Source organism: Radiomyces spectabilis, assembly GCF_025331425.1.
Source record: "Radiomyces spectabilis strain NRRL 2753 chromosome Unknown BYT42scaffold_1, whole genome shotgun sequence".
In the NCBI taxonomy this organism is placed as follows: domain Eukaryota; kingdom Fungi; phylum Mucoromycota; class Mucoromycetes; order Mucorales; family Radiomycetaceae; genus Radiomyces; species Radiomyces spectabilis.
In genome coordinates, this window is record NW_026251926.1 from 752,541 (window position 1) to 765,114 (window position 12,574).

General features: G+C 42.5%; 6 protein-coding genes across 6 annotated transcripts; 4 read left to right on the top strand and 2 right to left on the bottom strand.

Moving 5' to 3' along the window:
* Positions 1–882: 882 nt before the first annotated feature.
* BYT42DRAFT_507127 (uncharacterized protein) lies at positions 883–2,143 on the top strand. The gene is made up of 2 exons (XM_051565109.1): positions 883–1,145; positions 1,221–2,143. Exon 2 carries the CDS (start codon positions 1,231–1,233, stop codon positions 1,783–1,785), a length of 555 nt encoding a protein of 184 aa, XP_051428068.1. The 5' UTR covers positions 883–1,145; positions 1,221–1,230; the 3' UTR covers positions 1,786–2,143.
* A 20-nt stretch (positions 2,144–2,163) lies between these two features.
* BYT42DRAFT_601188 (uncharacterized protein) lies at positions 2,164–4,974 on the top strand. The gene is made up of 8 exons (XM_051571021.1): positions 2,164–2,605; positions 2,669–2,762; positions 2,832–2,941; positions 3,008–3,557; positions 3,632–3,785; positions 3,851–3,964; positions 4,051–4,148; positions 4,217–4,974. The coding sequence occupies exons 1-8, from the start codon at positions 2,501–2,503 to the stop codon at positions 4,555–4,557; spliced, it is 1,566 nt and encodes a 521-aa protein (XP_051428069.1). The 5' UTR covers positions 2,164–2,500; the 3' UTR covers positions 4,558–4,974.
* BYT42DRAFT_487525 (TFIIH subunit TTDA/Tfb5) lies at positions 2,206–2,433 on the top strand (the record flags this gene model as incomplete). The annotated part of the gene is made up of 1 exon (XM_051563807.1): positions 2,206–2,433. The coding sequence occupies one exon, from the start codon at positions 2,206–2,208 to the stop codon at positions 2,431–2,433; it is 228 nt and encodes a 75-aa protein (XP_051428070.1).
* A 571-nt stretch (positions 4,975–5,545) lies between the features above and the next one.
* On the top strand, positions 5,546–6,428 carry BYT42DRAFT_551393 (uncharacterized protein). Its single transcript, XM_051566249.1, has 4 exons — positions 5,546–5,660; positions 5,719–6,316; positions 6,339–6,341; positions 6,382–6,428. Exons 1-2 carry the CDS (start codon positions 5,587–5,589, stop codon positions 6,281–6,283), a joined length of 639 nt encoding a protein of 212 aa, XP_051428071.1. The 5' UTR covers positions 5,546–5,586; the 3' UTR covers positions 6,284–6,316; positions 6,339–6,341; positions 6,382–6,428.
* Positions 6,429–8,148: 1,720 nt separating this feature from the next.
* BYT42DRAFT_601190 (major facilitator superfamily domain-containing protein) lies at positions 8,149–10,261 on the bottom strand (the record flags this gene model as incomplete). The annotated part of the gene is made up of 8 exons (XM_051571022.1): positions 8,149–8,390; positions 8,486–8,646; positions 8,713–8,806; positions 8,939–9,180; positions 9,249–9,388; positions 9,455–9,517; positions 9,579–9,784; positions 10,165–10,261. The coding sequence occupies 8 exons, from the start codon at positions 10,259–10,261 to the stop codon at positions 8,149–8,151; spliced, it is 1,245 nt and encodes a 414-aa protein (XP_051428072.1).
* A 305-nt stretch (positions 10,262–10,566) lies between these two features.
* On the bottom strand, positions 10,567–12,264 carry BYT42DRAFT_551401 (major facilitator superfamily domain-containing protein). Its single transcript, XM_051566250.1, has 4 exons — positions 11,953–12,264; positions 11,420–11,831; positions 11,065–11,319; positions 10,567–10,979 (listed from the first exon to the last, which is right to left on the bottom strand). The coding sequence occupies exons 1-4, from the start codon at positions 12,160–12,162 to the stop codon at positions 10,735–10,737; spliced, it is 1,122 nt and encodes a 373-aa protein (XP_051428073.1). The 5' UTR covers positions 12,163–12,264; the 3' UTR covers positions 10,567–10,734.
* Positions 12,265–12,574: the final 310 nt, after the last annotated feature.

Consider the following 12,574-nt stretch of genomic DNA (forward strand, 5'->3'; position numbering starts at 1 on the left):
AAAAATGCATATTTTATCGAGTGGAATATTACAAGACCTGCATGAAGAATAGAATTATGCAATCCAAAACAGTCAAAAGGCAGAAAGATAAAAATCGGACCCACTATTCTACCGAGGCAGTGGTGGAATCGGATGAAAAACAACAACAAAGGAAAAAAAAAGGATAGTCATTGCATAGGGCTTATACGATAATCTGGATGGAGACAGGTTCGCGGGAATGAATGTGTTATAAATAATCCAATGTTGTTATAGTCAAACCATGACACTTACAGTACACCACAGGAAGCTAGATTGTTTTCCTATTCTTATCCTGTTTTTGTTTTGTCAGAAGATAAGAGACCTGGCGTGTCAAGAAAAAAAAACTTTTTTCCTGAGAAAAGTGAAATGCAATGCATGCATGTCAAGCCGAAATGATACAGATTGCAAAAGATCCAGGAGAGGAAAAAAAAAAAAAATAAGGAAAAAAGAGAGGACGACGGGTGGGTGGCAATTGCCTCATTAAGGAGGATTATGGCTGTAGCCATGGAGTGATTTATCGTATGACTTTGATCACCGAGTTCGATGCAAGGAAAGCCTGGTTGGATCCATGATGGTGCACCTCGCATCGGATGGGTTTCTGCATGCAAATGATATAAAAAACTAAAAAGCAAATGGCGGACATAATTCATCCTCTCAAATAAATTCGCCATTTTTGGAGCCGGTGGATGGAAGAAAATAACCTCTCTTTTAGACAAAATAAAGGGATTATGCACTTGCTTGAAGATTGAACGGCATCATGAAAAAAAAGAATTACTTTGCCCTTTTTTTTGCCTATATATGGTTTTATATCTCTTTTTATAGCCATTTTTTTTTTTTGTTTTTCATACATATTCCTTTTTTTTTCCTGGACTTAGTTTTATTTTGATATTTCATCTCTCTCTCTTTTTGTTCCTTCTTTTTATTGATTCTTCTTTATATTCTTTTTTATTTTTTGTTTATCGTCAGAACCAAACGAGTAGCGGTTTTTATTGACACGTACTATTCACCGCTCGAGTTTTTGAGTTTCTGTACTAGTTATCATTAATAGCTCTTTCATTGTTGTGGTGCTCTTTTTTTATTATTTCATCCTGAAATTTTTGTCGGCTACCTAGCGACTGTAACACTCGGTAATGATCTTTGTCTTGTCAAGTAACAGTAATCCCATTAGACAAATGTTGACTCATTTTTTTCGTTTTACATAGAATTCTCACCATGGATATCAGACACCTTTTATGTGAACCTTGTAATGATGTCAAGGCGTGGTATCCTATGCTCCCTAAATCGGCGTTCCAACCTGTGGATTATTCTGACAATGTGATCCATCATCATTGTATCAATACTCCCAGTCGTAGTGTCAGCAGCAGTAGTATTAGTAGTGGGGGCAGTACCAGTAGCAATACCAGTCAAACGAATTTCTCCCCACGCGACAGTTGGAGTCCACCCACTCACTACAGTCGGCGACGTACCAACAGTGCCGGCAGTTCAGTGTCGGTGACACCGAAAACGAATTATTCAGCTACGAACCGACGTCGATGCACATCTGCAAGTGGAGCGCCCAATGCGGTGACGCAACGAACACCCTGGACCCCCATGGAAGACCATTTGCTCCGATTGGGTTACGAGCAAGGTTTGTCGTGGGCCATGGTTTCTTCGACGTATTTACCTCACCGATCCAGAGGTTGTTGCTGGGGTCGCTTCAAGACGTTACAAAACAAAGATGCAATGACAACGGCACGAGAATCCAACCGATTTGGAAAATTTGCTTAATGCAATCATCAAAATAAGCTCTGTTTTCCCGTTCCTTGCGCCTCGATTTCGATTTTTCGACTATATTTTTTCGACCTTTCTTTATGCCATTTCAATTTCCATTGGGCCACATCATCCATCATCCCTCTCCTTTCTTTCATTTTTTATGCACGTTTTCGTTTTTTTTTTCAATGCCTTTATATATTTTGCCAGATCCATGCTTTGAAAGATGTTTTAATTATAGTGTTTATCTTGTTATTTGTATGCTTTATAGACCCGGTCATCCATTTTTTGTCATATTCTCAATTTTATGCATAAATTAGACATGTCTCTAAAAAATCGTCACACTTTTTTTTTTGGGGTGGGAGGAAAAAAAAAGGGAGATTCCCAGCTTTCTGTATTTGATTGGCATTTTTATCTCTTTTTTCTTGGCCTTTGGATATGGTCAAAGCAGTGACGGGCGTTTTACTGGAGTGTGATAGTACAGTAAAGCAAATCATACTGAATCTCAATAAGCGCGGAAACTTTGTTATCGAAGATCTTGACGACACTCATTTGTTCATTGAAGCTTCGTGGGTTAAACAACTTCAGTACGAACTGGATCGCATCTTGGACGAAAACTCGTATACCATTTCCGGTGAAGATAAAGAAAGTCGCAACAAAAACTAGTCAGCACTTGTCCATCTCTTTTTTACTTTCCTATCTCTCGAAACTATTCCTGTTCCTGTATACCAAAATGAGTTCCCAAAAACGAAATATGCGATGTCCTCAATGTGGCACCAAACGATTCAGAAAGTCGGCGGAAGGTCATTACATCTGTAAATATGGACATCAGTTGCTGGTAAGCTTTTCTTTCTGTTTTGTTGTCTAGCAACTTACACTCGCTGGGTTTGTTCATTTCCAGGGTTGGCAAGAAGAAACCGCAGATGAGACCGTACCTCCTACAAGTCGTTTGAAACGCAAGAAACACAAAAAAGTGATTGAAAAAAATAACCGCAGTATGTCTGTCGCACACACTCCATCTTTGGTTATTCTCGGTTCACTCATCCTTTGTCTCGCTTGCATAGAATTGTATGGCGCAGAGTTACGCACGCTGACGTATCGTATTTTCCAGTATGGTTTGCGAATGATGGCACGAACGTTTGTACGCGATATCGGATTACCGGCTGAATTCGAAGTATGTTTATCCCAGGGGTTTGGTTCTGCTTTTTGAAGCATCGTTAGCTGATGCTCTTTCTGTTAGTATGTGACACGTGAACTGTGGATTCTCTATGTTCAGGACGCCAACATCGTTTTAGCGGATCAGCATTTGTTTGAAGATGAGATCAAACCGCGACGCCGAAAACATTCCATAGACGATGATCTCGATCTCGATTTACAGTTGGCATCCGATGACGAACCTTCAAGCAGTGCACCCATGGTGATGACGAGCGCCACCTCTACGGATACAAAAAGCACCAAGTCCCATTCATTGAGCTTTCAGAATATCATTACTCTGTGTTACCTGGCGTGTCGTTGGTTACGCTGTCCGGTGCTGGTCAGTGATATCCGCCGTTGGTGTATCACGGGTAAACTTCCTTACCTAAGACTCAACAACTCGATACCTGAATCGATCCGACTTCAGTTGGATAATCGGGACCTGCAAAATTTGCGAGTCGTCCCAAACGTCAGTGGATTACATCGACAAGCATTGCAGTTTATGCAACGATATGAAAAAAATTGCCAACTTGTCTTTCCAGAGATCAACCACCCACTGATTCTTGCTCGATTCTGGCATCATTTTGTTTTACCTCGTAAGTTCGTTGTTATTGAAAAACGCATGGTGAGAGAATTTGTACAATGTGTTAACTCATTGGATCACTACCAGCGGATATGTATTTCTGCGCGATGGGATTGTATGAAATGCTCAAAGAAAAGGGATACCATAAACGGTACCGCTGGGAAGGAGAATCGCCTGACGTGCAGTGTATGATATGCATTCTCATTGCGGTCAAGTTCATTTACGTCTTGAATGATATTGAGTAAGTACAGCTATCAGAAAAACGAGAAAAAGGAAAATAGGAAGTGTTGATCATGGCTTTTACAGTGAGGGAGATCCCTATTACGATGACAATGCGCTGAATCCGCCCTTACCAAAATCGACTTGGTTAAAACTTGTAACAACCAATGCGGAGCGATGGCATCGTACTATAGATACAAGGTTTGCAACCATTATTGCTTCATTTCTTGCTTTATACGAATGTCGCGCGTATCTAACCCCCCCCCCCACCATTTTTTTTTTCAAAGTGCAATCAATTCGCCCGATATTGATTTTGGCCCGCTTATCAAATACATTGACGAGTTCGCGAGCCGACAAATTCATTACCGTGGTCGAGCAAATAAAAGTAAGTGATGGTGGCGATCGATCGGAGTGCGTAAAACAACCTCTTTCTCACACGGGACTTGGGATTAGAAAACATGTTGCAAGATTATATGCAGCGTCTAAGCCGTGACTTGGGAGCAAGCTTTAGTGAGCCAAGTCTGTCGTCTGACCATGATGTCTTCCTTAATTCGTATCAAGATCTTTTGGAAACCGTGGCGAAGCCTCGCGCATCAACGTACCTTGCCGGTAGTAAATATCTGTGGTACGGTGTCGATCGGAAGGACGTTTTCCCCAAAGAGTATGAATCCGTGGTTGGTTTCGGAGCAAGCATCCTGGAGATTGAAGTTATTGAACTTCAAGCACACTTGCGAAACGCCGAGAAAAAGCTGTACTTACACGCTAGACACAAAGGAATTGTCCAGGATCCGTAATTTCCCAAAATTTTATCACCGTTTCTTTTTCTTCTTCTCCTTCCATGTTTCATATTTCATCTTTATACTTTACTTTTACATCCAAAACCTTTCTTGAAAATTGTTTTTATCGTTCCTTTTATTGCAAAACTTGTCAACATTCAGTTAGCATCATTATCAAGAAGCCATGACATACGGCGCATCTGTCGATTTTGAATCCTGCAAATATAAAAGAAGGCGCAGGATATCCTTGATATCTCTTCTACTTACAAAGTCCTCCAATAATGGAAACATGTTTCTGATTGCCTTTCATAAGCACAGGCGAGCGATTGACGATCAAATAGGTCTTTTTCTTTCGATTTCAGACGGAGACAGTTTCGAAGGGTTGTGTTCAAGCATAAAATCAAGACAATAAGGAGCAGATCCACACATAACTAGAAGCAGTGTGCGACTAGAAAAAATCCAAATTGATCTATGTAGCAATAAAATGTACCAAGTCTCATAAGTTGCTCACGAACTATGATAGGAAAGTTGGTTTTAGTCCGTCATCACACGGAGTTCCCTAGTTTTCTTATTGTTTCACTGTGCGACCTAGGTGATAAGACCATCGGAAGGGTTCCGTGCCCGTTTCAAGGAATGGCTCAGCGATACCTTTGGTTGTCATGAGTATCCGTAGCAATTTTACGGCATATTAAGCCGATCAGTCCGCGGTAAACAACTTTCATAGGAACCGAACCGGTGTGCCTGGAAAAAAGGTCCAACACACTGAGTTTTTATTCGGGGATAACACGACTGTATCACGGCAGAAAATGGGTCTTGCATTATGAACGGAAGTGACATTTGTGACATGCTCATGTCATGACAGTTTGTTTAGGCTTATAGCTTTTCTGGCAGGCAATCCAAGGCGTGTGGTTCTTTGAAATTTGGGGTGATGACGCAATTCTTTTTTGTTCATATAACGCGCAATGCAGGCTGAACGCCCTTTTTCTTTGTCTTTTGACTCCCTACTGTTTTTTTCTTTACCGTCTTACTGTTCTTACCGCTTTCAACATGCCTTTCTCCAAAGTTTCCAAAATCCACCTGGCGACTATCAACCAGATGAAAACACTCATCAAGCTTTCTCAGTACGTGTTGAACCAGTGCTTACTTTGCTGACTTTTTTACTGACGTGTAATTGTGTAGCGCTGACGCCCACGCCAGTTCTTTGATCGTGGAGGCTGCGCCGAAATTTAACGTGATGACGAAATTGAAGCGCGATTCCATTGCCAAGATGGAAAACCGCAAGCTCGCCGATGAGTTCGAAGCCTTGAAGGCAGAGGTGCAAGACCAAATTGAGTTCGCTGAACTTTGTGCCGCTTCTCCCCCCGTCCGTTCGCCCGTTGTTGCGCCCGCTTCTGTGGCTTCTTTCGTTCCTTCGCCCGTTGCCGTGGCTGCTCTTACTCCCTCTTCTCCTGTGGCTGCCTTTGTGCCCAATTCTTTCCCGGTGTCCGTTTCCGCGTCTGTGCCCGCGTTGGTTTCCTCTGCTGCGGCCGTGCCTTCCCTTGCCGCCTTTTCCATTGCTGTGCTTGCTCCCGTGTCTGTCCCCACTTTCTGTTCCCGCTGGTGCTCTTTTCGGCCAGCAGTCGAAAATCAAGAACAACAGCAGCAACGTTTCTTTGATGAAGAAACCCAACAAGAATACATCGACGATCCCATGGACGTCGATCATCCAGACGAGTTGGTCGACTGGATGGACGCTCATCATTAGACGTCCATCCAGGATGCCTTACAGTACCATTCGTACAGGTAATTTACTGGGTTCACAAACCCGACTGAAGAGCCATATTTAACTCCTTTTTATCCTATAGCCAAAGGCAACAAAAAAATGATGATCGACGTCCATACCTTTTGTTTCAATCGTAAGCGTTTTCTGCATGATCAATACGTTCCGTGTGCTGATCTATGATGTCGTTTCTGTAGAGCACCAGGCGGCATGCCTCTTAAGCCTGTTGAGGTTATACGTGGCGTCGGACATCCATGAACTCCTCCGGCGTAAAGGATGAAATCGCCCGGAGCATACGCGACAAACGGATGACCAAAAGTACTTGAATGGTAAGAAGTCCACAGAAGCTGCTTTGAATTATCATCAAACTCTGATTTTGTTTGATTCCGTATATTGTAGGTCCACCAACCGATCGAAGAAAAGCCGATAGGACGACGAAATGTCTCCTATCGGCTGTACCCATTGTACCACCCTCTTCCTGCCAGCGAAGCATGCCAGGATGTTTCCCCCACCCGTTCTTCTTCTTTTCACTGATAGGATCCTAAGTGAAAGAGGCCAAAAAAAAAAAAAAAAATGAAGGTGAGATATAAAAAAAAAGAAAAAAAAAAGGAAAAAAAAAATAGGTAGGACGTATGCTAGGCTCAGTAGCTGCCGCGATCCCTGTCACAGCACCGATACGGACGCGGGTTCCCCTGTATGAACTCACCGAGCCTGCTCGCCCAGACCACCATACAAGTACGATCCAATATATGCATGTTTGCTCCGAGTCTGACGCGGTTGAAGTCCGCCTTGATATGTACTTCCGGTAAGTAAATTGAAGCACCAATACAAACCTTGAAAGCGGATTGTCTAACTGAAAAGAGTCGTTTCATATGTAGAGAACCTCGGCTTCGGCCGTGGTTCCGCCGGCAAGGGTAGATCGCGTCGCATAGACTACGGTTACGAAGCTAATTAGTGTCTGCAACAGCATCGGATTGTGCGCCATACAGGGCATGATGTGGAAAGGGCAGTAAGTGAGGTCTGCAGGTGAGTTCTCCAGCGTAAATACTGTAGATGAGGGTCTCCCGTAACAGGAATTTTATGCGGCAGTGGAAGGTATAGTATGCGTCCTACCAAATCTCACGGCCTCAGGATCCCACCCATTGTACTGTATGTCATAGCATCCTGCGCATTAATTCTTTGTATATCCATATTTTCTCAATGCTGCCTACAAGGCTATCCAATATGTACAAAAATAACCTCTTTTCTCAATGATGGAAATATGTACGCCTAAACGATATTCCTACACATCCCTATATTGTGCGTTATTCCCAACGTTGTAATAAACCGTGCTTTGGTGGCTTTCATTACAGTTTACTGCATAATTTTCACCAAACATGGATGAGCAACAGGTGATGGTTAATTCGTCAACCTATTATTTTTCTGAATCTTGATTCGTTTCTGTTGAACAAACTAGGAATGGAGTATCTGTAGCCTTTCATTGAATGACTTTTCGATGACCACCACCAAAGGCGAATCATGTGAAAGAGAATCCACAAAAGTTGAGCTAGACTATTTTTCTCGGGCCATCGGCCAGTCGATTCTCTAATTCACAGACAAGGTTTTTGTTTGTTATTCATGCTGGTAGACAGCTTACTGTAGCAGGGAGTTAAGTTTACTGCGGCAATATCCCCAAAATAATATAGTAATAGTATGCTTGATCATTTTAACCATCATCAAAGAAAGGGATCAAATCGCAGATTGATGGCTTTCTTTGTTTACGATTATTTGTATAAATACAACTGCTTTTTCACGTAGTTTCTTTTTCTTGATCGTACCGTGGCTCTCTGAATAGAGCCATGCTTTTCAGATTAGATCTTGGCTCGCAGACGAGGTTGGAGACGGAGCTTGAGGTAGACGACCAAAAGGACACCCAAGATGTATGCAGCACCAGTGAGAATGGAGTAACTGAAAAACGGTGGCGTTTGGACCGACTCCTCAATCGCGCCAGCGATATTGGGTCCAAACATACTGATCACCGTTACCACCAAAAACAACGAGAAACCTGACTCGAATTTTTCCATTCCCGTAATGGTCGCCGTCACTGAAGGCGCTGAAAAAGTGGTTGCTGGTTAGCGTCAGTTTTTCCTTTTTAAAAAAAAGATCCAGCTGACCAACACACGCTAAAGTACATCCTCTAGAACTTACCCAGAGAAATGAATGCCCCACCAAAGAATCCAAAGATAGACGAATAGGCCATCAACATGGCAAAATCATGCGATAAGGTCCAGATGGTGAGCGAACTCACACCAGCGAGTAATGAACCGAAAATAATGGTATTCATATGACCGAATCGATCAGCTGCAAGTCTGACAAAAAGCGATCGTTTTAGTAGCGAATTCAACTCCCAATCATTGCCCAATTATATATCTTACCCACCAAGTATTCGTCCGACCGAGTTGAGACCTGAGGCAACGCATATCAGCGCCGAGCCTTGGTACGATGTTAATCCCAAGTAGGTTGCATGAGCTGTACCAGTGAACAAACATCATTTAGCCGCTGAAGTTTTTTTTTTTTTCGTTTTCACCCCCCCCCCCCCCCCCCCCCCCCCCCCCCTCCCCCTCGGGGAGCGCAGGCAAAAGAACTCGGTAGGGTACTCACATGGTAAAAAGAAGTAAGGGATATTAAATGCACTTTCCATCAGAATGTCGGACATGCACCAGATGATGAAATTGAAATCCTTGAGCACAGACCATTCGACGACGTCTTTCAGTTTCATAGGAGGTACGTCCTCTTGGTCGTGCGATGGCTCGCTGGAAGCATTGGTCGGACGACGTACTTTGAATAAAAGACAAGTCGGCAAACCTACAAACAAACTAATCCACCCCATAATACGATAACATCTACAAATTTTGCACTTTAAAGGACTGCTCAACCGCACCAGTTGACGTTGTTTTGTTTTTTGCTTTACCGTTGAATGCCCAGTTGTTCATTCATGCTTGTCATAATAAAAGGCATAACGAGACCACCAATGCTGGGACCACAAGAAGAAATGCCCAAAGCTGTGCCACGATGTTTTGTAAACCATTGGGGGACCTGACTTGTGGTGACCTTGATGATCATCCGGTTAGTTTAACAGGATTGAGGGGATGTTTCGTAAAAATGGTATCTACTAACGTAGAAAATAATGGCAGCGCCGACACCATACAATGCACCTTGGGTCAAATAGAGATGCCAGATCTACCGAGACCAATGTTATCCGGTTGACATTATTTTGTCTAAAGCGAGCCGAACGACTTACTTTGGTGCTTAGACTTGCAAATTCTAGCCCTGCAACACAGCATAAGACAGCCGAAATGAGCAACGTTCGAGCTTTGATGACTGAAAGTAGTACTTGAGCAAACGGGCCGAGAATATTGACTAAAATGTTGGCAATGGTGCCAATAAAGCTGAGAGCAATAGTCTGGGAAGGAAACATCTTTTGTTCATAGGAGTCTTGCATAACGCCTAATCACATACAACAACAAGAAAAGACATTAGAGTCTGTAAGCCCAGAAATAGCAATCTCCAACGCTTCACTGACCCCTAATGACCGCCACAGAAACATGGGTTTGATTGACAGAAATCCATTGTTCAATACATATCTTTACATATGAGTCTTCTCTTTCATTTACCAACTGGTGAGGATACCAAAACTGATGACTTGGAGTAAAAAGGCCCCAAGAACAATGAACCATCCATAGCCACCATCCGGTAGATATTCATCAGGCGATGAACTTGAAGGAGGGATTTTCTCGCTGACGGTTTCTCGAGACGCTGTGTCTTTTGTTTGTTCGTCTCATGGTTTAGAAAAAAGATGCGTTAAGCTGCATGAATTCGTTACTCACCTTGCTGTACAGATGAGTGAGTCATCACCGATACTGATTTATCCTCACTGTTGTTGACAGTGAGACTCTCCAATGAACGATTATCGCTAATGATCATGTTAAAAAGGACGGCGAGACAAAAAGGTCCTACAAAATTTCAGAGGATACAAAAAGAAATTCAAAGCAATAAAAATTAAATACATCATGAAAGTTACAAAGTATTTTCACCAGACATTTTGCTGTAGCTGACATTAGGTCACTTTACGTCGTTTCAAGCCGACAATCAATTTCATGCCACTCATGTTCGGTCATTCCCTTTTGAAATTTGACCGGGCAACACGCATAACATGACAGAAAATGATGAATAATGAGAAGGATCCATCCATCTTGGAAACAATGATAGAAGCGCATGTTCTATTGTATATTTTTTTTCATCATTATTTTTCGTTTTATTTTGTATTATTGAATGATATGATGGTTTGGTTTATATGCACAAAAAGATGAGTGAAAAAGAACCTAGGTTGCGGGAGGGGGAGAGGGAATATGGGTTTAAATAAATTGAGGAGCAAATTTTTGGACAGAAAAAAAAGTCTAAATTTTGGCAAAGATCTTGTTTTTGCACATCTTCATCTTCAAGATAACGAGAATCACACCGCCTATCACGTAAGCGAGACCGGCGAACATTTTGTAGGTAAAGTAGGGTTCGGCATTCACATGGGTTTCGATGGCGCTCGAAATACTGGGACCAAAAACGGCGAGGATACTGAATAACATCAACACTGATAAACCAGTGGGATATTTTTCCATGCCGAGAATCGTGGCCGTAATAGGTGACACTAAAAAAAGTTATCAGCGAATAAGTCGATTAAGAAAAATGGGAATTCTGGAAAAAAGAGAGGGACGCAGTCGTTGCACACTTACTCAACGCAAAGTAAGAACCACAGGTGAGACCGAAAATGACGGAAAACGCCATCAACACTCCATAGCTGTAAGCGAAATTCCAGATCAAAAGATTGCTTAAACCGCAAATGAAGGTGAAGATGATATCTGCATTCAGTCGACCAATCATATCGCCGATCTGGCCAACCACCACACGACCGGTGAAATTAGCAGCTGACATGACAGCAATGAGCACGGAACTTTGAGACGGAGTCAGACCAATGTAACTGGCATAAGCTGGGAAGAAGAAAAAAGAAAAAAAAAGAATGAGCAAAAATCGGGAATTACCAAAAGGAGATTTAACCATAAATAGCCGAACAAAAAAAAAAAAACTTACATGGAACAAAAAAGTAAGGCACAAAGTAACCAGCGAGCGAAATGACAGAACCGATAATCCAGATAACAAATGTGCTGTTCTTGAGTACATCAAGGGAAAGAATGGCACTCAATTTCTTCATGCGCTTCTTGGCCGGGAACTTCTCCTTGATCACGATACAGGTAATGACATCACAGACGAGGCACACAAAACCGAGGATGCGGTAAGTCCAGCCAACACCGAGTGTATTGTTGAGCGGGGTCAGGAAGAAGGGGAACACAAGACCACCGATACCGCCACCACTGGCGGCCAAACCCAGGGCAAGACCTCGACGACGATTGAACCACTGCGGAGTAATGCCCATGGCAATCACCCATAAGAAAGAAGCACCCGCACCGAATAAAACACCTTGCGTCAGATACAAATGCCAAATCTGAATTGGAACAAGAAGAAAAGAAAAAGTACACAGATATGAGTCATGAGTGATACGCGATGGTTTAAAAAGGAAAGCAGAATAAAAAAAAATCATGGTGGTGGCATTTTTTTTTATATACCTTTGTACTAAAACCGGCCAATTCCAGACCAAGAGAGGCCAAAATGGTACCGGCAATCAAGACGACTCGGAAACCAAAAATGGAGGCCAAGACTTGTGCCAATGGACTCATCAAGTTGACGAAAACTTCCATCAAGGTACCAGCCCAACTGAGTTGAAATTGCGCATCGGGTATGTCAGTAAAAACGTGCTGGTCATAATAATCTTGCATGATACCTGTGAAGGACAAAAAAAAACTATAGAGTGAGCATCAATGTTGATTTTTTGAGAAGCTTTTTCTTATGTCCACTTACCCCTAAAAGAAGAAAATCGCGAACAAAAAAAAAGCGCGTAAAAATGAAAAAAAAAGATAATGTTAGTTCAACTTACTACCCATGACAAATATCAAGGATAAAACAAAAGAAAAAATGTTGAAGTAGCAGTAGCCACTATGACCCATAACCTGTGCAAAGGTTTTGCCATAGCTTCGTTTGTACCACGTCAGGATTGCCTACCAGCTAGCAGCAGTACCGAAACTAGTGACTTGAGCCATGAACGCGCCGAGAACCACAAACCAACCGTAGCCTCCGTCTTCCCAATCATCTTCATTTTCGGGAAAGACATACGCTTTGCGGTTGCTTGCT